The sequence below is a fragment of the Hydractinia symbiolongicarpus genome, chromosome 6 (genome assembly GCF_029227915.1).
Source record: "Hydractinia symbiolongicarpus strain clone_291-10 chromosome 6, HSymV2.1, whole genome shotgun sequence".
NCBI lineage: Eukaryota > Metazoa > Cnidaria > Hydrozoa > Anthoathecata > Hydractiniidae > Hydractinia > Hydractinia symbiolongicarpus.
Window position 1 is genome coordinate 12,856,364 of NC_079880.1, and position 26,275 is coordinate 12,882,638.

Here is a 26,275-nt window from a genome sequence, read left to right on the forward strand (position 1 = left end):
CTTAACCAACCTCGTCCCTAGGGCTCCTTTTTACTTTTTGTATTGTGACGGCTTCAACAAAAAGAGCAAAAATTATTACCCGCGAAATACTATATTATGCTTGGTACATATCACCACATATCACCATGTCAGTGTGTTATTTATAAAATTATATTCAGTTTCTCGTGTAAAGATGAACCTGCATTGAAAATTCCTTACTTATTTCCATTTGCTTACGCTTGGACGCCTGGGGTCTAATATTAAAAAGGCGTAAATCATTCCCTGTGGGTACAGTCATACTCGTGGGTATGGTCCCGCGTTAAAGTTTTTTTGGTACGTTAATTTTAGACTGCATTTACACGTCGGATAAAAGAAGATATGATAGTAGCCAGTAAATCTTTTGTTCCAAAATTATAGAATTTTTAAATAATTCTTAAATAAATAAAACTGAAGAAAAATATACCAAACTTTAAGAGGAGAAACGAAATGGGCTGGGAATGGCTGAAAAACAAAAACAAAATAAGAACAATGGCAAGGCTGAATTATGCTGTGTTTTTTATTTTCCCAGAAAACATAGAAGCATGGTAAAATTTGTCAAGGCAAAAGAAATTGTTGTTATTTACATGCTGAAGTGCCAGAACTTAGAAACATATAGAAGCTTTCTTTATTTGTATGTTGCAACTAAAACTACATTTCAAGTTACATGTTTCTGTAACCACAACATTATGATGTCATGTGCAACGCAAAAAGAATTTAAACTTTTTCACAGTTTGGTATGTCTCAAAGTTGACGTCACCATAATACGTCGTGTCGAAATGTTGACGTAACTATAATCCGTCGTGTCAAAATGCCGACATCACTATAATCCGTCGCGTCGTAATGTCGATGTCATAATCCGTCGTGTCGAAATGTTGATGTCATTATAATCTGTCGTGTCGAAATGTTGATGTTAATATAATCCGTCGTGTCGAAATGTTGAGGTTACTATATTACGTCGATGTTGACGTAATTGTAATACGTTATGTCGCAACTATAATACGTCACGTCGGAGTTTTCAAAGGTTTAGCTGTTTTATTTATTATACTTGTCCATTTAACTTTGTTGAGAAACCCAACCAAGCTTTGCATGTCGGGTAATTTAAAAGTTGATTTAAAATGTTCTAAAATCGCTTGCGATTGATCAATACTATCGTATTCAGCTTCCAATTCTAAAAGAAAAAGAAAAAAATAAATAATTCAAGGATTTCTAATTTATCAATCTTTCCGCAGGACAAAATTTCATTTGTTATTTCACTTTACAATTAATTGCTGCAATGCTGAATAACAGCAAATCTATCTACCTTGTATTCTTTCTTGCATATTTTTTAAACGTTGCGCGATTACATCTTCAATTCGTTCCACTTCGACAAGCAAATTATACCTTGCCAACAAACTTTCTCTAGACGCCTCTGCCAAACACGTGTCATCAAAAATTGTACCAAGTTCCATTTGATCACGTGATTTATATTGTTTTTTCTCGTTCTCGCCTTCAGTTTGATTCCATTCATCACAGTCCGTTTCCATATACGGAATGCTGCTCTCGTCGTCGTTAATATTATCCACGGCATACGATTGTTTATCGTCTATGACGTCGACACGTTTGTTTTGTGTCGAAGTTAGGTTCGAATTGTCGCTTGGTGAATCCAATTTTACTGTCTTATTATTTATGTCTTTTTCTTTACTTGACTCTTGTTTCGAAAGACCAGGTGTTATATTAGAATCCTTCCCTGTGATCATCTTACAAGTATCTTTTGTTAGGTGATTCTGACCCTTATCGACAGCATTGTCGGTTATCTCGTCTCCTATGTTGGCATTATTTGTATTAAAATCATCACCCTTCTTCGGAGAGGATTCAACGTTTATATTGTTTCTCTCAATCGTATCATTTGCCGTAAGTTCTTTTACATTACTTGTCCTGTCTATCGACTCGTCTGTTGCGTTATTTTTTCGTCGTATCGAGTTAATCATATCACTCAAACTTTTATCGAAATGTTCTGTTATTTTTTTTGTTATTTCTTCTTTATTCTCATCCTTCCCTTTCATATGTTGTAGCGTTGTCGCTTCGTCATCTGCTTTCCACTCCATAAGTAACGGGTGGTTCGGGTTTCTAAATTTCTAAATATACAGCCAATAAACAGTCATTCTTTATTTCAACCAATAATGACTGCAGCAAAACTTTTGACTTTCAGCCAATGCTCCACAATCAAGTCGCTTATCAACTTGATTGTGGAGCATTTGGAGCAAAGAACACCGGTTTTTTTTCATTCTATACTAAATCATACCAACCACCCTAACCCTTAACCCCCACACCTGTTGCAAAATAAACAGATAAACATCTGCCTAGTTTTTTGTCACATAAAACGTAATAATAAAATTTAGATGCAATGATAAACAATTTTGGTGATTTAAGAAGGAATCAAATTTTGGATACAATTTTAGCTTTTAGGATGGTCTCAATTTTTAGTTTATTTAGTAGATTTAAGGAAAAATAAATTGTGGAAATTGGTAATTAATGGTTTATTTTAATCGGGTTATTACTTATTTACTATTAAAAAACCCATAAAAATCAATAATTCGCTTATGACCATGAACTTTTATTTAAAGTACATATTCACAATTCTCCCTTCATTGCAGAAAAAATAGAAACTTGTATTTATAGTACAGATTCACAATTGTCCCTTCATTGCGGAAAAAATCGTCTTCTAGTTTGCTTTATTATTGATTAACGATTTCGCCTTATTAATTATAAATAGAAAGAAAAAGTTGGACGAGCAATTGTCAATCTCGACCAAAGCACTTCTTTTTCGCTTTCTGATATGTGGCTGCGCTTCTTGTGGGCTAGCCACATATCAAAAAGCGAAAATGAAGCTCTGGGGACGAGATTTGATTGAAATTACACGGTTTTAGTTACAGAAATTTCGTAAGTTGAAGTAAGAATTTCAAAATTAATTACAGAAATGGACGTCCTTGTCAATATCAACTGAATTTTTCAAATTTATAAACATTTCGTGAGTAAGAAGTTGATAGTACACACAATCCCAATCTCTTGTTTCTTATAATCGTGCCTTATAATCAATAAAAATATTAAATATTAAAAAAAAAAGAAAATTCAGTTTTTTATTATTTATTTATTGAGGGATAAGTTATCGTGCAGAGGTTTTTTAACCAGTCACGTTCGAAATGTTTTTTTCTGGGACCACATTTAGCAAGACAGTTGCCATGACAACTTCCAAAATAGGATTTCTAATTATTTTCCGTGAAAAATTGGGAATTAAAATAAGAGTCTTACAATAAGTTTGTTTTTGTTTTAGGAGTTATAATTAAAACGTTGGTGGTCCTCCTCTTCTTCTTTTACAAGTACAAAAAGGGTAAAGCACGTTCCATTTTGTCGAATCCAATTTGTGAAATTGAAGTTGGGACATATCCAACCTTTATAAATTAGTCGAAAGAAACGTCGACCAAATAGTTTTTAAAAATTGTATTAAATACGAAATCGATAAGTTAAATAAAAAATGCAACCTTGTACCAAGGCTTCTTGTATCTTTTTGACATCAGGACTGCAATACACAGCTGACATCATTGCATTTAACAAAGTTAGATAAAATAGACAGTTTACAGTTTTTTCCAGGACCTGTTGTCCCTTTTTGCATATCGGATGGCAAGACGAACATAGCCCTGGTGGAGGCTGGTCAAAAATCTGGTCACGCCCATACACGGCTCGGAAGAAAACCAGACCTTTTTCGTCAGACCTATCAACAAGCGTAGCGCCGGTGAGAGACAAAAAACCCTGGAGACGAGGTTGATAAAGTAAGATAACGTACCTGTAAAAAGAAATAAGCAGAATGGTTGGCCACACCTTCAGCTAACACAAAAATAATCGTGAAGATATTTGGACTTGCTCCGCCAAGGTCTCAAACAGTTCTGTTTCAAAAATATTTTTTTATTTTATTTTCATTACATTCATTAGAATACAAAATACATATTAACATTTCATATCAGTGTGTCCAACATTTGACGTCTACGGTTCGTGATAAGGATATAAATAAAGTAGTCGATATGAATCCACTTCGGCAGGACAACAATTGAAAAAAACCTTCATTTAAACTTTAATGACGTCCAAAAGAACCTCAAACTCGTCCCCAGGGTCTTGTGGCCCCTGAGCCGTTACTACAGACAACCTCATCAACAAGACAAAATTACCTGGGAACGAGTTTAAAAAAAACCCGACAATACACAAACATTTTTTTTAAATTTATTTGCCCGTTGCCTCTGTTGTGTAGAACTAGAGAAGCTGATGAAAATAATGTATAAAATAATGTGCTTTTGACGAAAGGGAGATAAAAGGGTTCGAATTCTGTGACGTCAGCCAGGTCCCACCAATGTACAAAATATCTTTTTTTAAAAAATTGTTTAACTTTTGCGTCTATTATGAAGAGCTTGAAATGTTGATAATGTATAGGATCATCTGCTTTTGACGAGTGGTTAAGGAGATATTAACGTGTGTCACGCAAAATGGTAACTGCAGTAGCGAGACACGAAATGCGGTTAATAAAGGACACGAGAAGCCGTGGATTTATCCATAGGTTACCGACTAGTATTCAAAAACGGGTGAGTTGACTGAGCTTTAGGGAATATTTTTGGTGATTCCTAGTTACCCACTCAGGGGATGGCATCAGTTATGTTCACCCATCTTCAAGTTATTTAGCCTTAAAAAATTAGAAGTGCAATGAAATATCTTCAATTGTTTAATTAAAAATATTGACGTCAATCTAATTTATCGACGTAACGTCAAAATAGGGAAAAAAGTATCTTACCTTTGTCTCTCACAAACCCACGCAACCTCCTCGTCCCCGAGGGTCTTGTGGCCCATGGAGCCGTTATTACAGTGCCCGCTATCAACTCCATCAACAAGGCAAAATGCCCTGGGAACGAGGTTGAAACACACGCTCAGTTCAATAATGGTCTCACATAGGTAAATTAACATAAGCACAAAAAATCTCCAATCCTGACTGGGTAGGAGAGACATGAATTTAGGTCAAACATTATTTAAGCTATACGGCATCGTGCTTAATACTCTCTTAACCAACCTCGTCCCTAGGGCTCCTTTTTACTTTTTGTATTGTGACGGCTTCAACAAAAAGAGCAAAAATTATTACCCGCGAAATACTATATTATGCTTGGTACATATCACCATGTCAGTGTGTTATTTATAAAATTATATTCAGTTTCTCGTGTAAAGATGAACCTGCATTGAAAATTCCTTACTTATTTCCATTTGCTTACGCTTGGACACCTGGGGTCTAATATTAAAAAGGCGTAAATCATTCCCTGTGGGTACAATGCATTCATACTCGTGGGTATGGTCCCGCGTTAAAGTTTTTTTGGTAAGTTTATTTTAGACTGCATTTACACGTCGGATAAAAGAAGATATGATAGTAGCCAGTAAATCTTTTGTTCCAAAATTATAGAATTTTTAAATAATTCTTAAATAAATAAAACTGAAAAAAAATATACCAAACTTTAAGAGGAGAGACGAAATGGGCTGGGAATGGCTGAAAGACAAAAACAAAACAAGAACAATGACAAGGCTGAATTATGCTGTGTTTTTTATTTTCCCAGAAAATAAAACATAGAAGCATGGTAAAATTTGTCAAGGCAAAAGAAATTGTTGCTATTTACATGCTGAAGTGCAAGAACTCTTTATTTGTATGTTGCAACTTAAACTATATTTCAAGTTACATGTTTCTGTAACCACAACATTATGGTGTCATGTGCAACGCAAAAAGAATTTAAACTTTTTCACAGTTTGTTATGTCTCAAAGTTGACGTCACCATAATACGTCGTGTCGAAATGTTGACGTAACTATAATCCGTCGTGTCAAAATGCCGACATCACTATAGTCCGTCGCGTCGTAATGTCGATGTCATTATAATCCGTCGGGTCAAAATGTTGATGTCATTATAATCTGTCGTGTCGAAATGTTGACGTAACTATAATCCGTCGTGTCAAAATGCCGACATCACTAAAATCTGTCGCGTCGTAATGTCGATGTCATTATAATCCGTCGGGTCGAAATGTTGAGGTTACTACATTACGTCGATGTTGACGTAATTGTAATACGTTATGTCGCAACTATAATACGTCACGTCGGAGTTTTCAAAGGTTTAGCTGTTTTATTTATTATACTTGTCCATTTAACTTTGTTGAGAAACCCAACCAAGCTTTGCATGTCGGGTAATTTAAAAGTTGATTTAAAATGTTCTAAAATCGCTTGCGATTGATCAATACTATCGTATTCAGCTTCCAATTCTAAAAGAAAAATAAAAAAATAAATAACTCAAGGGATTTCTAATTTATCAATCTTTCCGCAGGACAAAATTTCATTTGTTATTTCACTATACAATTAATTGCTGCAATGCTGAATAACAGCAAATCTATCTACCTTGTATTTTTTCTTGCATATTTTTTAAACGTTGCGCGATTACATCTTCAATTCGTTCCACTTCGACAAGCAAATTATACCTTGCCAACAAACTTTCTCTAGACGCCTCTGCCAAACACGTGTCATCAAAAATTGTACCAAGTTCCATTTGATCACGTGATTTATATTGTTTTTTCTCGTTCTCGCCTTCAGTTTGATTCCATTCATCACAGTCCGTTTCCATATACGGAATGCTGCTCTCGTCGTCGTTAATATTATCCACGGCATACGATTGTTTATCGTCTATGACGTCGACACGTTTGTTTTGTGTCGAAGTTAGGTTCGAATTGTCGCTTGGTGAATCCAATTTTACTGTCTTATTATTTATGTCTTTTTCTTTACTTGACTCTTGTTTCGAAAGACCAGGTGTTATATTAGAATCCTTCCCTGTGATCATCTTACAAGTATCTTTTGTTAGGTGATTCTGACCCTTATCGACAGCATTGTCGGTTATCTCGTCTCCTATGTTGGCATTATTTGTATTAAAATCATCACCCTTCTTCGGAGAGGATTCAACGTTTATATTGTTTCTCTCAATCGTATCATTTGCCGTAAGTTCTTTTACATTACTTGTCCTGTCTATCGACTCGTCTGTTGCGTTATTTTTTCGTCGTATCGAGTTAATCATATCACTCAAACTTTTATCGAAATGTTCTGTTATTTTTTTTGTTATTTCTTCTTTATTCTCATCCTTCCCTTTCATATGTTGTAGCGTTGTCGCTTCGTCATCTGCTTTCCACTCCATAAGTAACGGGTGATTCGGGTTTCTAAATATACAGCCAATAAACAGTCATTCTTTATTTCAACCAATAATGACTGCAGCAAAACTTTTGACTTTCAGCCAATGCTCCACAATCAAGTCGCTTATCAACTTGATTGTGGAGCATTTGGAGCAAAGAACACCGGTTTTTTTTCATTCTATACTAAATCATACCAACCACCCTAACCCTTAACCCCCACACCTGTTGCAAAATAAACAGATAAACATCTGCCTAGTTTTTTGTCACATAAAACGTAATAATAAAATTTAGATGCAATGATAAACAATTTTGGTGATTTAAGAAGGAATCAAATTTTGGATACAATTTTAGCTTTTAGGATGGTCTCAATTTTTAGTTTATTTAGTAGATTTAAGGAAAAATAAATTGTGGAAATTGGTAATTAATGGTTTATTTTAATCGGGTTATTACTTATTTACTATTAAAAAACCCATAAAAATCAATAATTCGCTTATGAGCGACCATGAACTTTAATGTGTCGTAATAGGCACAATGAAAGATTTCAAAACCATTGTTCCATCAACAAACGTTTGCACGAAGAAAATCTACCATACTTGCACATGATAAACTTCTGTCTGATGCCTTGTAACACATCACGAATATTAAATAACTCAGACACCATTCCGTGGGTCGTTAACATGATATTACTCAAAACTTCTTCGTCTTCCGTATTAACATGGCTACTTTGTTTTGTGGCGCTATCCTCTCCTGTTTCCGTTTTGGAGGGCGTGGTGGGAGGTAAACGCCCATGGCGGTACCATGTGTAATCATTCTGAAATGGGAACATCAGGATTAGCATAAGCGAAAAATAGAAATATTTGCTTAAAAATAATTTTTTTTGTTTTTTTATTTTTATGTTTTTATAAGATGTTTTATATTTTCTTACAGCTTCATTGCGCATATACGGAACTGAAGAATAGCTGAATGCTAATTTAGAAAAATAATAACAACACACTTGTTAATAAGCTGAGGGAAAGGTGACTGGTTGACTTTCACAGTAAGTATTCCAATTTTCACGGTATATACTTCGATTTTCACAATAAATATTCCGATTTTTACAGTAAATAATTTGATTTTCACAGTAAATATTTCGAATTTGACAGTGAATATTCCGATTTTTACAGTAAACATTCCCGTTTCTGAGATGTCCTAAATACATAGAAAAATAGACTTTTTGACTTACATCATAAAACGAAGATTTTCGTAAACCTATGATATAAAATATAAAAGTTATAAGAACAATAGAGAGTAAATATTAAAAAGTTAACATAAAGAACCAGTCGTGGACAAATACTAAACACGCTCAAACGGAATCAAGATTAAGGTCGGTTTCCACTGGCAAAAACGTCTCTGTATCTTAGGGCTATGTATTTTTCAGAGGATTTCTTTGTTACCATTTAAAGTTAAAAAGTTACACTGAACTATACTAAGTGTAAACTGAGCTTTCGCCATATTTAATTCAATTTACCTTTAGGGTTGGAACAGATGTGACATAAATAGAACAGTGGAACCGACTTCTGCTGTGAATAGCCAACACATTCACCATGCTGCCACGTAAAGCATTGTTCACACTAAGAGTAAAATTATTTTTACTGCATTAAGGCATAAACATGTGTAAGACAAGTTTGAAAGACATAAAGAGGTCAAATATGCTAAAAAACAGGGGAGGTATTCGTAGCATTAGAGATGTTATTCATAAAAGCATTTGGAAAGAATTGAGGAGGATAATAGAGTAAGTATTGGTCGTTCCTGGGATCAATCCCAGAGGCAGGCCGAAGACTTCGCTGGTAATAAGGACAAATTTAATGCAGAGAAATTTTAGATTAGAATTAACAGTCTAGAATCAGATGAAAAGAAGGTCATTAATATATCCTGTCTAATCCATGCTAGCATGGAAAACGGACGTTAAATTAAGAATGAAGTTAACGATGAACGTTCGAGAATGACGACGACGATGACGAGGGTAAATGGAACACGCTGCACGTGTTATAATTGAGAACTGTGATAGTATGGGCGGTATGAGTAGGGTAAGGTTTAGTAAAATTGAATCAGCACAAAGAGACCAGAAGGCTCCCGCTTTTTTACAAGCAAGTAAAAATCCGACATCAGGCTAAAAAAATCCGACATCAGGCTGAAACATGTCCAAAAAAACGCAGTCATGTTCAAAGTATGCATACGTAAATAAAAAACTTGGAGGTTGCTTTATAAGATTTTGGATAAGATGAAATGGTGGTATTTATAGCAAGAACAGCCATAAGACAGGAAGACTTTCTATTCAAAATACCTATATGAAAACAGCACATGCCAGAAAGATTCACCAACGCTGAACAAGAAGCTTAGCATATGCTTAAAAAATTCTTCATATCTAAGCTTAAATATGGTTATAAGCGTTAGGGTGAAAAAAAACATGTAATTTCGTAAACCAAATAAATTTATTTTCCCAATCTAAAATAAGATTTTAATAAACATAAGATTAAATTAAACCAAATGTTTACTATAGATGAGGTAGCTCATGATTTTACACAAACCTTCAAATTCTCAAAAAAAATACTCCACCTTTCGGGCTTTCAGATTTTTTCTTACCCATCTTACCGATAACATAAATTCGTGTACCTGTATCATGAATCCAAGCTCACATTCATCTTCACAGACGCACTTGACACAGTCATCAACAGAAGTGATTTCGTCACCACTATCTGAGTCAGTGTCAGAGCAATCAGTGACATCACTCGGCGGTAAGTCAATTTCGCTAGCAACACTTGTCAATCTGCTTAAGTCCTAAACATAATATCGTGAGAAGGCTTACGAGGTTAATAACTTTTGTGTTTCTGTTTTTATATAAGTACAGTTTGTAACAAGAATAAAGAAGATGTGAATGAAGGTTTATTATGGCACGCCCATGTCTTTATTCTCTACTGGTATGTTTCGTTAGACCTCTCATCATGATGAGATGCGCGAGTATAATTCGTGTAATCAAATTGAAATGGAACTACTTTGTACATCGCTAACATACTGCCAGAACTGGGAGTTGCAGACAAGTCGGTTTTTATAAAAAATATGTTAACAAGAGTCCCTTTTATTTGTAGAGAGTTATAACATACCAAGAATCAAGACATGAGCTGCTAACCCTTAAAGGTCGAAGTCAATGCTTCAGGAAACTGATTATGTTGACTGAAGAAAGGGTATTTTTAAAAACGGGCTGGTTTTTGAGGGTTTCGATAAACCCTTTGACTCGCTTACCTCTGATTTAATGCTTTTTCCAGCATGCTCATTTGGAGATGGCAGAGCACTGGGAGGGTTAGATTCAGTTGATGATATGGAAACTAATATAAAAAAATATTACTTTAATAAATAAAAACATTCCATCTAAATTCTTATAAATACGTACATCTGAAAGTTTAGGATAGGGACTCTCAACATTATTAAAGGTTAAATCTATTCATTAAAGGCTCGTTTCCACTTGTCTTCATTTTCTGTGGTCAGCGTGAACACATTCGACACCGAGTTTTTTTTTTAAGTACCCGGACTGACAAAAAAGCCCAATTTTTTTTGTGCTATAGCGGAAAATGCCGTCAAGTGGTGTCAGGGTGGGTGGTCTGGGTATGTGCACGTCTGAAATGTATCATACAGCATACAGGAAAGAAACTTTTCAATCTTACTTGAGGAACGACTTCTTTTTGTAAATGGAGCAACAGTATGAAAATACTTGTGATGATATTCAAGCAAATGCGACTTCCTGAAGGTTTTGTTGCAGCCTGGGATTGAGCATTTGTACTCATCCAGTGGAGATTCCACACTGAATTCCTTCGGTGCCAACACTGAAAATGGAATAAAATGTCTACTAAGTGCATTTACAGAAGACACTGATATGCTTTAGTAACATAGCTATAAAACTTTCGAATTGAGGAAGCTAAAGAAAAAATTCAAGGAAGTAAATACAGAACTTATCAAAAAACTTACTTTTAGCATCCTGCTCAACTTTCAGTTTCTAAACAGGTAATAAATTTGGATTATACACTAATCTTAAGTTTTTTTAATAAACTTACTTCAGCCTGTATGATTAGTGGAGATGGTGAAGTTACTAAGTGGAATAGTTGGAGTTACTCAGGGGAATAGTTGGAGTTACTCAGGGGAAGAGTTGGAGTTACAGAGGGGAAGGGTTGGTGTTACAGAGGGGAAGCGTTGGTGTTACAGAGGGGAAGAGTTGGACTTACTAAGAGGAAGGGTTGGAGTTACTGTGGAGAAGGGGTGTAGGTAATGTGAAGAAGGGTTGGATTTACTGAGGAGGAAAACAGCGCTATTGTGAAAAGGGTATAAATAAAGTGGGGATAAAAAAAAATTACTGTAGTAATGGCTGAACTTAATATCGGAGAGGTACAGGTTTAATGGAAGAAGTTGCTGCGCACAGAGTTACGGTGGGCAGTGCAGGGTTACTGTGGGAAAGGGTGGGGTCACAGTGAAAAAGGATGGAATAACTGTGGGGAAGGGTGGATAAAAAATAATAATATTCAATATATCGTAAGATCTGAGTATTGAGAGTATACCTTGTCAGGAGAATTATCTTTTGCAGGTTTCACTTTCTTTTTCTTTCGAAACTGATAACCTTCTTCCTTGTCTGATAGATCTCTTTTTCGTTTCTTTTTCTTTGTGAGTTGATTCTCGTCTGTCTTTTCGACAGTTCCCTCTTTTTTGACGTTTAATATTTGTTTTGGAGTCTCCTTCTTGTTTGTCTTGACATCTGTATCAAAAGAAGTAATGACAACAGATGCTTACAAAATAATGATACTAAGTCATTTTTTTGTACTAGCAACTTTTTGACCAGTTAGTGAAATAATGTAGCTAAATGGGTTTTCTCTATTTATTAAGGGAAATTTTGATTTCTAAAAAATTCTTATAAAAAACTAATAAAATTGAAAGCTTTCATGACAACAAAATTAACCCACATACAATGCTGTTATGTTGTTGTATGTTAAAAATTAATATACAGTTATAACCATGTACCTGTATTGGTAGGTAGCAGGAACCAAGAAAAGATCAGGAAACAAGAACTACAACTTCTTCAATACAGTTTAACTTATTCATTACAGTTTAAGTACCAACACAACACAACAGGAACAGAGAAAGGGGATCGAGTCAAAGTTTGAGACCAACACATTACAGAAGGGACAGAGAAAGGGGCCTAAGTAAAGGGGCCTAAGTAAGTAAAATATCGAGAAAATAAGATTATTAAAAAAAATGAAAATTTCTACAAACAGCCCATGAAGCAAGAATGGAATGTCTAATTTTTCTCCATTGCTAGACAACCTGCTTTGCACACAAATAAAAACTATAACTACCTTTTGCAGGTTGTATGACAGAACTGATTTTGTTTTTTTTGATGTCTTTGCTTATCAACAAAGCAGTTAGAGCACCTTGAGACAAATAAAAATAATATAAAAGAAATAGTTAAAAATAAAAAAAGACACTTCGGGGGAGAGTAAATTCATGCTCCCCACCATAAAAAAGGGGAAAAGATGTGTTTTTATTCTTGGTTTAAGGAAAAAGTAATATTTCATAATAAGGATAAAAGTAAAAATGCAGTAAAGCAAGCCTGCATCAGATCAGGGATTGCCAAATAACACACAGTTTAATTTCAATAATGAAGTCAAATCTTGCACTTACTTTTTACATCTGTTTTTATCGGGGCGGTTTGTGTCTTCGTTGGGACAGCTTGTTGTGAAAATATTTGTTGCATGGTATTGGTTGATTGCGGCTGCATCCCTCCGAGCTGGTTGATAACATACACTGGTGGTTCAGCTTTCATTGGCTGACATGATCCTTGAACATGTGGTGTAATCACATTAGAAAGAGACTGTTGTGTAAATGCGACCATGGAATGATTGGGGTTAACTGGAATATGGTTGATATTACTTTGATGTATGGCAAATTCACATTGACAATTGGGTTGAGAACAATGTGGCATTATCGATTGGACAGTTCCATGAGGGAAAAAATAGGAAGGATAGGAACTCTTGTTGGGAGAAATTTGCTGAATTCGTGGTACATTCTGCATAACATTCTGTGCGAAGTGTGGTATCGTAGGTCTGCTATTTTCATTTGGTCCATGTATCAGTGGAGGAGATATCATTCTTGCGTGAGCTTGTGATGAAACGTAAGCATTAGGCAAGATATGACATGATGTGGCATTAATTTGCTGAAAGGTTGTTGATAAGTTGTGTGCTGGCATTCCTGGGGGTAATTGAATATTAACTGGTGGAGGTTGAACCACTGGTGATATCGGTGAAATAGATAACCTTGTGCTATTCGCAGGATGTGTAGCTTGGTATGGTGGAGAAACAACATGACGAGGTGCAGCATTATGAATATGAACATCAAAAGGTGAGTTTTTTTGAAGTTGTTGGTTTATTTTCTTATATGTCTCCATTTTTTGTTTGTATTGAAGTCTACCAGTAATAAAATCCAGACTTTTTCTTTTCTTTACAATTGGTTTTAGTTTAGACAAAGATGTTTTGTTGCCTTCTTTTAACTCAATACCTGTTAAATCCAATTCATTATTCTGTTTCTCTTTGGAATTTTTATTTTCTTCAGCATCTTCTGAAGGTTGTACTACAATGATAGCATCATCTGAATCATGCTCTATGGTCTGTGTCTCTTGTTTTGTTTCTTGTAAAGCATCGCTTGCTGTCTCTTCTTGAATTGACCCAGGCAAAGGATATGACGTGGGTGAAGCAGTAGACATGTAACTATCTGATACATATGATGGATACAATAATTTTTGGTGGACTCGTTTTTGGATCTTAGCAGCAACTATTTGTGCAGCAGAAAGATTTTGCTGTGGCGGCTTTATGAAATTAAAATAGAGTTTATTAGGTCCAAGATAGCGTCCTGTTGATTTTGACAAACCTGGTTGATTTATTGTCTTGGGTTTGGAAACTTTGATCTGCTTTGCGTCGAAGTTATATTTTACTGGTTCTGGTCGCAGGCGCTGTGATGGCCTTTCCTCAGAAACCATACTTGCGAATGACAATGTATCACTTACATTAGGTGTGCGACTAGTATCTGGGATGAACCCTTCTGGTATAAATTCAGAGTCAATCTTTTTCTTTCTGGGTTTTCCCTTAGGCCAACCAACAGGTCGTCCTTTAGGTTTGATAGGTTTCACAGATAAGGGCACAGCAGGTAAAGGATCTTTTATGTCAACATTTTCTGAAGAAGGAACCTCATTTTTACTATGGTCAGTGCAATGTTCTGAAGATTTTGCAATATCAGAACAACTTTCTGAAGATTTGGTAACACTAGGGCAACTTTCTGAAGATGCTATAACAACAGGCAATTTTTTTTCAGATATTTTGTTCAGGGGATCTTTAACAACTGATTTAAATTGAGCATGGCCATTCTTCAGTGCTTGTTTTTCTCCTTTCTTAAAACTTACATTTAACTGACGTTGCTTGTGCTTTTGGACCCTCCCAAATCGTGAATGAGGGGTATGTTTAATTCGTGGATATTGTTTTCCAGTCACTTTACTTGAAACAGACATTGTTGAACTTGAAATAGATGGTGAAGTTGGTAGTACTGCTGTTGGCTTGACAGATATGTCTGTATCAGGTGTAGCTACAATTTCTTTTTTTGAAGAAACAACAGTGGCTTCAGTAGCGTCTCCGCATTCTTTATTTTTATTACCCTTGATTAACACACTTTCATTCGATGTAGCTGAGTCAACTTGGGGACTAACTGAATTATTTTTTTCAGGTAACGGTGTTGCTGAAGGCTTTTCTTTCTTTGAGGCTGCTTCATCTTGGAAAGAACTGTTTTGTTCTTGTAACATTTTCCTTCGTTTCTCTTTCTCCTCTTTCCATTTTAATTTAAACATTTCATACTTCTCTTCGAATTTTTTTCCATGATTTGCCTTTTTAGGTGCAACACTCTGTTTGCATCCTGTAGATTTGGTCACTTTGGCTTGTTTTTTTATCACCATTTCACCCGACACAGGTTTCTTTATGACCTTTTCATTTAACACAGGTTTCTTTGTGACAGTTTCACTCAATATAGGTTTCCTTGTGATATTTTCAATTGACTCAGGTTTCCCTGTTGCTTTTTTACTCAACACAGGTTTTATTGGAACTGCTTCACTCAATGCAGGTCTCTTTATAACTCCTTCAATTGATTTCTTTTTGGCTGATATTCTCTTACTCACATAAGGCATTTCATTGACAAGGGAAGAACTCTCCTGTTTCTCCTTGGTGAAATTATCTTTATCCCCACTATGTTGTTCGGTTTCCACAGAAACGCTTTCAGACTTTAAATCTTTCTCTTTCTCGTCCTTATGGTTAGAAGAAGCAGATTCAGCAGTTGGCATAACTTTAGCATCTTCCTTGACCTCTCTCACTTGTTTGTTTTTAGAACCAAACTGAAACTTTACTTTTAATGAGGGGTCAGATAACATTTTGGCCTTTGGTTTATCTGGAGGTAATTCCAACTTGTTGAGTTCATTTGTAATGCTTTCCTTTTCAATAACAGCTTGATTCTCTGGTGCAAGTTCAACAGGAGCACCACGTTTGCTTTGACTTTCCTCTGGAGTCAATACTGGAAACATCATGTAACTTTTATTTTTCCTTTTTACAATTTCTACACCTGATGGTGTTATAGTTTTTGATATAACAGACTCTTCTTTTATCTCAACCCTAGATGGTGTTACACCTTTATCTTCACTCTTGCATACACTCACAGAGTCGTTTTGGACTTTTAACTTCACTTTTGGAATAGTTGGTTGGGGAGATTCTACCTTTGAATCAGTCAATGAATGTTTTGGTGAACGTAAAGATGATGTAGACAATTTTCGACCAGTTGCACTAAGACAATAAAATCTATGTTAAAAAAACTTAATGACAAAGATTGTGAACAGGTTCTTGGTGTAATTGTTAACCGTGTTGTAAATTTTTTTGACTTCACAAAAACCAGGTTTGGCATTTATGCGACAAAAAATATAAGTTTGTAACAAACTAACTTAGATTTGTCATCTTCCGATGTCGATCTGTCAGACCCTCTTTTCATTCGTCTCTTCGAATGCAAATCTGTGACATAGTCTGCCATCGCTGCTGGTTCAGTAAGACGGCGTTTTGATCTACCTTGCTCAAGAGTTTCTGGGAAGGAAACATCAGTGGTTTCCTTAGGGGAACGTACTAAGGGTTGTGCAACAATAGTCTTTCGAGGAGAGCCTTCAAGATATTGACGGTAAAGTTTCTAAAAACAGGATCTAATGCGCGTTAAGGATGTTTACATTAATATGTAGTTGGCAATTGAAATTAAACATGTAGGAATTTAAACTTCCCATTACCATATTTGGTATGGTAATGGCCCAATAAAAACCGAATTGTTTTAGCAAGAATTGTTTTAGTTGTGGCAACTTCAAACACAACAGCTTTCTTTTACATCAAAGTAAAATATTCTTGCATATCAAAATAAACAAATATTTTGTTTACAAATAGGTGAAGTTGAAGTATATACACATCTCAAGGAAAGAAAAAACCCTAGCTAAGAACATCTGCTAGACATTTAAAACCTCTATACACTCAAATAACCTACTACAGTGAAAAGTACTTCAAGAGAAATCCCATTGTTCTTTATTAAAACAGGCTATACATTAAGTAGTTGAAATAGAATTCAGGTTTGCTTGTTAAAAAAATAGTGCTTTTTACTTGACAACATCAACACCACTGATGAGGTTATAATCTAAAATCTCTTTATTGTTGATATTTAGGTACATAGGCGACTCCAACTTGATTAGTTGTTCTACAGGCCCGACCGACCTTAATTTTCACAAAAACAAAAAAATAATATCAAGCAAAAAATTTCTCATTCCATCTCGTGAAAATATAATGAGCATAGAAGATAATCAATTTTATTTTTCGTTGATTGAACAGCAAGGTGAATCAATAGCGCTATTATAGGACCACCGTTGTAAAGGCCACTGAAAGGTGATTCTTTGTTCATGGAAATTTGTTGCGATAAAACTAAAATGCGTGATGTCCTAATTTTTAAATCACAAAAATAGTTACGTGGTTTAAATTTTTATGTGATTTATAACAATTAGCTACTTTTGCTAAAATAGTTATAATATAAGCGAAAAACAATACAAATTATTGTCGTAACACCCTCCTTCGTTGTGATTAATAAATATGTTTAAAATTGCGCTAGCTAAACTATAATACAGGCCATTTAGGAAAAATAATTAAAACAAGATAGAATTCGCTTGGTAATGAATTTTAAAAAAAAGATTTTACTGCTGCGAAAGATTTTAAATATTCTTAACTGAACAACCATAGTCTGAAAAAGAATTTGCACTTAAATTTAGATTTTCCAATAAAGCTGCGCAAAAAACATTAAAAGAACACTAAATTTGTTTTTTTATTATTATTTTAAGTAGGAGAAGAATAACTTGCTGTGTAAATTTCGAAACAGCGCAAGTATAACATGCTGTATAACTTTCAAAACAATAGAAGTATATTCTGTACAACTTTCAAAACTGCACAAGAATAATTCTTGCTGTATAACTTTCAAAACAACACAAGAAAAATTCTTGCTGCATAACTTTTAATGCAAGCATTTTTACCTTTTCCCCTTGAGAACTAGTTACATATATTTTTTTAGTGAGACAAATTATTATTATTATTTTTTTTCGCAATTAAAAAATATAAACTGCGTGCGTTATGCAAAAATACATAGAAAAAACGGTTGCCGTAACACCCTCCTCTGTCGTTACATACATGCTCGATAAAATTGTTTTTATTTCGCTGACTGACCGACCGTAAGCTACTATCGACTTCGTCAGTAGAACAAATAATTAAATTGGAGTCTCCGCATTTGAAAATATAGAAATTGCCATTTGCATTTATCTTTTGAGAAATACTGCAACATTAAACAAATAAATTGATGCCAAACCTCTGTATCAGCCTTTAGTGAAGATTTGGTGATAACTTTTTTGAAGCCATCATAAAATGTTACTTCTACGTGACCTGAAAAAACGAAGTGTTGAACTGTAAAAAGTGTTCTACATTATTGTACATATTTTGATTGCTTGATGAGAGAACAATTACCCTAAAATCACTGTCACGTCATATAAAGGCAAATTTGCACAAGAGAAATTTAGCAGCAAATTTTATGGTTTTACTTAGTAACACTGTCATCACAGAAAGATAAAAACATTGCATACCTAGTGAAATAAATTTCTTACCAATAAAGTATGGCATATTTTACTTTACACACAGACAGTCAGAAAGACATCAGTTAAACATTATCTTAAACATGTCTTACTTTCATTCGTTATTTTTGATATTGTAGCTGGGTACAACTTTCCAGCAGGCCCCCATTTGGCAATAACTCGATCTCCAATACGCCATTCCTAAGAAAAGCAAATTAAAGTATTTTCTATTTGGATTGATATTGTTTCTGTTTATGCTAAAGGAACAAACGTTTTACTAAAAACAGTTCCCAAGAGGGTTTACGAAATTATTAATCTATATTTATTTGTTCATTGCTTGTGATATCACTGTGTTTTTCTTGAATAAAAAATAGATTTTCCCTTTTCTTTTTGAAAGCTGACGTCAACAAGGGCAATCAAGTTAAAATGGCCAATACAAGAAACACTTTTTTTTGGAAACGTTTATGTATCCATCCTAGATTGCACTTCTGTCCAAAGCAATAAAATGGTGATACAGGCTTCGAAATGCAGAAGTTATTTGTCATGTAACCTCAGTTACTTTTAAATAGTATTAATATAATATATTTCTTGCATTTATTATACCAAGAAAAAATAAAAAAGTTGTTACCTGAGTTCACCTAAGGTGAAGGGTCTCTTTGAGAGACAAGGAAGGAGTTGAAGTCAGGTGGATGGGAGCTTCAGTGAGATTTGTCAAAGATAGGAGAGGGTCTCTTTTAGAGACAAAGAAGGAGTTGAAGTCAGGTGGATAGGAACTTCAGTAAGATTTGTCAAAGATAGGAGAGTAAGGTACAAGCTTTTTTGGATTTATAATAGTGATGGATATGAAGAAATTAGCATATTTATCGCAGAAAAGTGGGTAGAAAAAGTAATAGATGTTATGCATGTTAGTAGTTATATTGTAGTGATAAAGTTGTCACTTTTATGCAAGTTTATGCTCCACAGTGCCGACTCAGTATGAAAGATAAGCTAAGTTTTATGATGAGTTAATAGCAGTCACATCAAGTATTGGAGACTGTGAACTTGTCATGGCGGGCGGGGACTTTATTGGTCATGTTGGGAATTCATCTGAAGGTTATGGAGGTGTCCATGGCGGCTACAGATTTATGAGCAGAAATAAGGAAGAGGAGAGATTGCTCGATTTAGGAATGGCAACGGACATGGTGGGTTGCAACACATCATGCAGTAGGAAACACGGTAAGCTGATAACGTATGAGTCAGGTGGTTGTCAGACACAAAAAGATTACTTTCATAGATTACTTGTGTTACTTTGACGAATTGTCTTCTAGAAGCTTTTGATGATATGTGTTGGCGGCAAAAGGCAAGCTAGACATGATAATGAGGTTGACCAGTCTATAATAAGGAAAATAGGAAACTTTGAAGAGTGGAAGACAGGGCACAGTAAGAATATTTACTTAGAGGCTAAACATTGTGTTGGTACAGCAGATGTTATAGGTAAGAAGTGTACTTAACGATGTAGGGTGTAATCCAACGTTCTCAGTAGCTGTTAAAGGCTATTTCCCAATTGAAATTTATCCCAAATTTCCCAATTTATTAGAAGAGCTAATTGTATTTACTACAACATATGGGATTTATAGCCCATTTTATGCAAGTTGTAAAGAAGTAAGATTTCAATAATACTTAAGACCACCTTCATGAAATTCCTTGGGATTTAGCGGCCATTATTTTACATTTCTGGATTACACCCTGAGATATAGGCTATCACAGAGGTGGAGAAAAACTAGCTTAGAAGAGTCATTATCAGAGGTTGCTTAACACCAAGTTTGATTGAGATAAAGATAATTTGCCTGATAATGATGTTGTAGAAGGGCCAGCTATGCAGATAAGACAGAATGGGTAGTAGAGGCTATTAGGAAAATGAAGATTGGCAAGGTTGCATAGTATCAGGTGTTGTTGCAGAGATGGCATGAGCTTTTGGATATACTGAAGGTGAGCTTATTATAAGTCTAAAAGATAATATTAAAATAAGATTAAAAAGGATAGTGTTATCCGGAGTGACTGGCAGACAAGTGTAATAGTGAAATGTTTCAAGGGCAAGGGTGATGCATAATTATAGAGGTAACTTTATAGGGTTGAAGTTGGTTGGTCAAGTAATAAAAGTTATTGAAAGAGTAAAATGATAAGTTACTTAAATAAAGAATTGATATAGATAAGATGAACTTTGGTTTTCTTTCAGGGGGTGGCACTACAGATGCAATATTTCTACTTAGACAGCTTTAGGAAAAGTATAAGGAAGGAGAAAGTATCTCTATTTTGTCTTTGTAGACTCAGAGAAAGTTTTCATAGAGTTCTACATGAAGTTATTTGTTGGGCTATGAGAAAACTAGGTGTGTACAGTCTATGTACCGCAGTGCTATAATTTGTTTCAAGATTAATGATTCACTTAGTGAAGAATTTAGTGTAAATGTTGGTGTACATCAGGGTTCTGTACTTAGTGTTTTGTTGTTTGTTTTAGTATTTAAACGCTGTTAATGGAACTCAGAACAGGTTGTCTATGGGAGTTATTGTATGCAGATAATTTTGTTCTTATAGCAGAGTCAATGGAAGAATTAGTTGAAAAGTTTGAGAAGTGGAAGAGAGAACTTCAAGAGAAAGTCAATGTGTAATGCCAGTCTAAGAGACAGAAACAGTTCAAATGACCTAAGAGGCATACTAGGTATCTGTAGTGGTAAAAATGGTATCCAGATAATAAGATGGAGTTGGTTGGGACATTTAGAAAGAATGGAGGAGGATAATATAGTAAGGAAGATTAAAGACTTCCTGGGGCAAAACCCAGAGGTAGACCGAGAATAACTTGTAAGAAGGTACAAGGACAGACTCGATGTATAGGAATTTGTGTTTAGATCTAACACAGTCCAGGTTAGATTGGAAGAGGGTTATTAATATATCATGCTAGCATTAAAAACGAACGGACGTTAAGCCAAGGATGATGAGGATGATGAGGATGACGATAACAATGTTCTTGTTTGTTATATAGAGTATATTTTATGAGTAACCATTACATTATTTGTAAATCATTACCCTTGGGTAAAATTAGGGTGAATGAAGGTCTACTTTTCTCAAACGAACAAAAAAATCTGGCTTGTACTGAACAAAGCTTCAAATACTTGTCTCAATATTCCGCAATCAATTAAAATAAAAATATATTTCTGAGAGAGCATTTTGATTTAATATTAAGAAAACCAATATATAGCTTACCTTCTCTTTCAGTTTGCTTTTGTTGTTTAGTTTAGGCAGCCGCAGCTTTTTGCTGTCTTTTGGCACCCAAACGTCAAATCTGGAGTTCCAACCATCAAAGTGAATAAGAACCTGTGATGTATCTGATTTTACACGGACAATTTTGGCAGCATACCTGAACACGCAACATAAATTAGATAACAAATAAAAAGTCATCGTAAAGTAAAACAAGACCTAATATTTCAAATTTGAACATGTTACACAAAGAATTCTACTAATTTTACTAAAAATAATTAAATAAGTTTTATTACCAGTTGCCAAGAAAATCCATTGCTTCTACTTTAGTTCCTAAAGACATTTCAGCTTTTGGAGATTTAATTGTTGGTGATGTAACTTTTTGTTTTTTTGATTTTCCTGCCATATTTAATATTGGTTTCGTTTCTAAGCAAGGAGTACACACCAGGTAATATATAATAAACAACGCTACAGAATTGACAAAAAGCATAGATTAGGAGCAGCACCAAAAAAAAAAAAAATACAAATTAACAATATTTAGAGAACACACATTATAACATGCTGTTAATTGGCATCCTTGCTGGATATTTTTCTTTTTCATTTCTTATCAATATTTTTGAAATAATGTGCAACAAAGTTTCTTATTTAAAGAATGCATGTATTGATTTTCGTGTGTGCATAATTTATGTATGAAGCATTAATTACATTTCTGGAACAAATGCAAGAAAATTAAAAAATTTTCCTTAGAATGGCTAAAGTTGATATGCCCAAAAAACATTGCATTAAAAGGCAAAAAAAATCATAACATTATTCGGAACATCAGAGATGTCATTAAAATGTCATTATACCTGGTCTGTTATTTACACTAGACATATGCAAGATGTATACAGAAAATAACAAAATAATATAACACAGTTTTGTATTGAGAAAACATTGCCAATGAGGAGTCAATGTATATGTTATCCAGTAAACGTGTTTAATTTAAATCGATGTAATGTCCCATTGGTAAAATATAATTGCATGTATATTTATACTCTTTTTTTCTTTTTCTAATAAATACAGCCATGCACAGGAAAGAATTTTTCTTCTTCAAATTTCATTCTCAACAATGTCAAGACAACACCCAAAAAATTGAGAGTAACATATACAGCAACAGAGTGTAAATGTTTGTTGAGAAATATTACAAAGACATATAAAATATATATAAAACAAAAATTTATATATATTGCAAACTACTCTAAAGAGAAAATCTATCTTTTTTCCACTGTCTTTGTCCGTCGCTTGTAAACAAGTTCATGCTCACCTTCTTGGAATGCAGCATAACGAGCAACCGTAAATAAAAAATCACTTAGTCTGTTTACAAATTTAAAAACATTTTCATCCAGTTCAGAGCTTTGTAATAATGGAACCAGTTTACGTTCTGTTCTTCGGCAAATCGATCGCGCAATATGTAAAGAAGCACTACACTTACCACCAGAGGGTAAAATAAAGTTTTTTAACGGTGGTAAATTATCATGATACTCATCAATCCATTTTTCTAATTCGTGAATATACGTTGAGTCAAACAAGATTATATTTTTGTTAATAGCAGTAGATGTACTGGAGGCAGGTGTTGCAACATTCGAACTTACTTCTTGTAATATACACTGAATCTCTTCTAACCTTTCAACAATATCCATGTGCTCATTGTCAATGCAAAATTCTCTTGACAAACCCAAAGACGATGACAACTCATCCACAGTACCAAGTGCATCAAATACATCATCATTTTTGGATTTTCTTTCACCAGTAAACAAAGCAGAGGTCCCTTTATCACCTGTTTTAGTGTATATTTTCCAGCCACCACTACACAGTTGTCTTGAGTGTAATACATGAGCAGACTTCACAAAATATTTTGATTGATAAGTGTGTTTTTGTATAGCATTTGCAGCCAAAATATTCATACATCGGATTGTTCCTCTAGCTGCAAACATACCGTGCCCTCTTTTAAACGAGAAAACATATATATAAGTCTTAAGAACAATGTCAAAAAATGTATTTAGTTTTTGATTTTAATTTGAAAGTGGTTGCACAGTCCTTACTACACTGCTTGCAAATAAATTGAAAGTTGCAGAATTGGCAACTTGTTTAGGTAATATTGACCAAGAATTAAGTCTTAGTAACAGATTTATTTTCCAGTCATGATTGTGATTTTAAGCAGTAAAATGACATCATTATTTTATAACTATATTCAAAACATTTGCAAATCTCAAGTCATAAAATCTGTAAAGAATTAATGCACAGACAAGTTATTTTTTTCGTATATTCATGTATATTTTAAAATCAGACATATTGTTTTCTTTCAAATTAAACTCAAAATAAAAAAATGAACCAGAATAAACATTGCAATGAAATTCCTCTAGAGTTAATTCAAGGCTGCACAAAATGAAACAAAGCTAAGACTTTTATAACATGTATGATCGCTAAACTTCGAAAACAAAATTCCAGCACTTCAGAAATTTTTTGGATGAATTAACTGAACTCTCAGTCAACTTTTCAATTTCAGGGATAACAATACAAGTTCCAAACTAGTTAAATTAACAGCTTATTCAAGCTGTAACAATGCATTAAAAAATAATAATACCATATTCGATCACTTCAGTCAATACTTAGAAAACTCTCATTAAGGCCAGGTAAAGTTGATTGTCTGTTTTCTTTAAAGAACATGATGTATATACACATTTTATTTTACTTAAAAATGCATATGCCCCTGCCATTTTATAAACTAAAAAAACAAAGTATGCCGGGTTTTTTATGCTTAAAAAATACTTTACAAAAATTTTTAATATGTATATATATACCATAAACAACGGATAAATTTATAAACAAACAATTCAAATAAAAAATATTGACAAATTTTTTATGAAGAGTTTGAATTGAACTAAAATGATGGAAAATAGCAGAAGCATGCTGTTTTGAGTATGAAATAAAAATCAACCAATGTGTCAGGCAAAACAAGAGAGAAAATTTTTCTAAAGTTCTTTTTTTCCAGTCGTTTTTTTTAATCCAATATGGCTGAATTGTGAAAATTTCCCAATAGCAATTTTCGCTTTTTTAAAAAATATAAAAAATTTGAATGTACCATAGTTTTGGGGACTTTTAAACATGTAGGGTTCTAGGCATAAACAATTCTAAAAGCCGTATACTGTAGGAACCACTGGGGCCACGAAGTTAAACATTTCAGAATTTTAATCTTATTTATAAACTTGTGCCAAAAAAGGAAAAATGCTGACCTCTTCTGATTTTAGTTCTTTTTATTGGTACTGTTTTATATGTAGTGTTTTATAGGTACAATGGAATCTCTCTATCTCAAACTAAAGTCTCGGTCCCTTTGTGGTCCACCAAGGTATTGTTGTGGTCCACCAAGGTATTTTCCTTTTAATATTTCAAACTTGCGAGTTCGAGATAGAGAGATTACACTGTATATACACCTTTTTTTAAAAGGAAAAATTTAAAATCACAGTGGGAAATGCTTATTGAAAAAATAAAGATTATGCATTCGTAGAAATATTACCCTATGTGGTATACACTTTTTTTAAAATATATTTTATAAGAATATTTCGATGAAAAGTGCAGATTATTCTAAGAATATGATCATCTTTATTATTTTGTAACTCATAAATTTTTATTCTTATTATTGATGTAAAATATCTTTTCTAAGGTTTCACTTGAAGTATGTTCCCCTACAAAATGTAGTTGTCTGTTTGTAACCCTAACTGTGCTTAAATAACATCACCTTAGGGTTGATCTTCATGGTTAAAAAATTGCTGATGTCAGCAAAGACCCACCAATTTAATTTTTTAAAAAAATATTTACCCGTTAATTCTATTGTGTAAAACTCAACATGCTGACCAAGAAAATATGTATGTGTGCTTTTGACAAACATTTGCAGATATTAAGGTTTTTTGACGATGTCATCAACCTGTCTGTTCCTAAACAGGTAGATTGACCAAGCTTGCAGAAAGGGGTCCCATTTTGGTCCAACACAGGAAATGACATCAGTTATTTCCACCCATTTTCAAGTTATTAGACTTAAATATAAAAGTTAAATACATTGAATGGTTTTACAATAATAATTACATTGACCTCAAACTGCATTAATGTCAAGAGGGGACTATCTTTTTAGAAAACAAATGAGATGTAAATATACTCTCTTTGCAAGTCAGAAATAGTCTAGTATAGTTTTTTAACTTTAAAAGAACAGCAACAAAATCGAAGGTGTAATTACATGAAATAAGTTTGTACAGTACAGCGGTGTCCTATTATGTACAAGGAAATAAGAAAGTCTGTGTCTAATTAAAATACAAATAGCTAGGACGAGAAAAAACCCAAAAAGCACACGTAAGTTGATCAGAAGAATTCACCAAAGCTGGGCAATATGCTCAGTATGTATTTGAAAATTTCCCTATCTGAACCTGAATTCGCTTATAAGCGTTATGCTTATAAAAAAAACATGTACTCTTATAAGAGTAACAGTCTGTTAAAAAATGTAAAAATGTAGCTTAATAAGACAAAAAACGAAAAAACAAC

The 26,275-nt window shown here is 34.0% G+C and overlaps 2 protein-coding genes across 4 annotated transcripts; both read right to left on the bottom strand.

Annotated features, from left to right (window-relative positions):
* Positions 1–521: 521 nt before the first annotated feature.
* Positions 522–26,269, bottom strand: LOC130647048 (uncharacterized). 3 transcript variants are annotated; one of them, XM_057452764.1, is made up of 18 exons: positions 25,562–26,269; positions 22,003–22,132; positions 21,713–21,866; positions 18,589–18,676; positions 18,217–18,290; positions 16,283–16,518; positions 12,940–16,127; positions 12,615–12,689; positions 11,823–12,016; positions 11,239–11,266; positions 10,938–11,096; positions 10,519–10,601; positions 9,892–10,056; positions 8,747–8,849; positions 8,462–8,487; positions 7,833–8,050; positions 1,319–2,124; positions 522–1,186 (listed from the first exon to the last, which is right to left on the bottom strand). In XM_057452764.1, the coding sequence occupies exons 1-18, from the start codon at positions 25,629–25,631 to the stop codon at positions 1,020–1,022; spliced, it is 5,964 nt and encodes a 1,987-aa protein (XP_057308747.1). In that variant the 5' UTR covers positions 25,632–26,269; the 3' UTR covers positions 522–1,019. The 3 variants fall into 3 exon arrangements, with proteins under 3 accessions (XP_057308747.1, XP_057308746.1, XP_057308748.1); XM_057452763.1 differs by lacking the exons at positions 522–1,186; positions 1,319–2,124 and adding exons at positions 5,598–6,327; positions 6,461–7,266 and having other exon boundaries at positions 25,562–26,265; XM_057452765.1 differs by lacking the exons at positions 522–1,186; positions 1,319–2,124; positions 12,615–12,689 and adding exons at positions 5,598–6,327; positions 6,461–7,266 and having other exon boundaries at positions 25,562–26,264.
* Positions 22,514–25,090, bottom strand: LOC130647050 (corrinoid adenosyltransferase MMAB-like). Its single transcript, XM_057452768.1, has one exon. The coding sequence runs from the start codon at positions 23,677–23,679 to the stop codon at positions 22,957–22,959; it is 723 nt and encodes a 240-aa protein (XP_057308751.1). The 5' UTR covers positions 23,680–25,090; the 3' UTR covers positions 22,514–22,956.
* Positions 26,270–26,275: the final 6 nt, after the last annotated feature.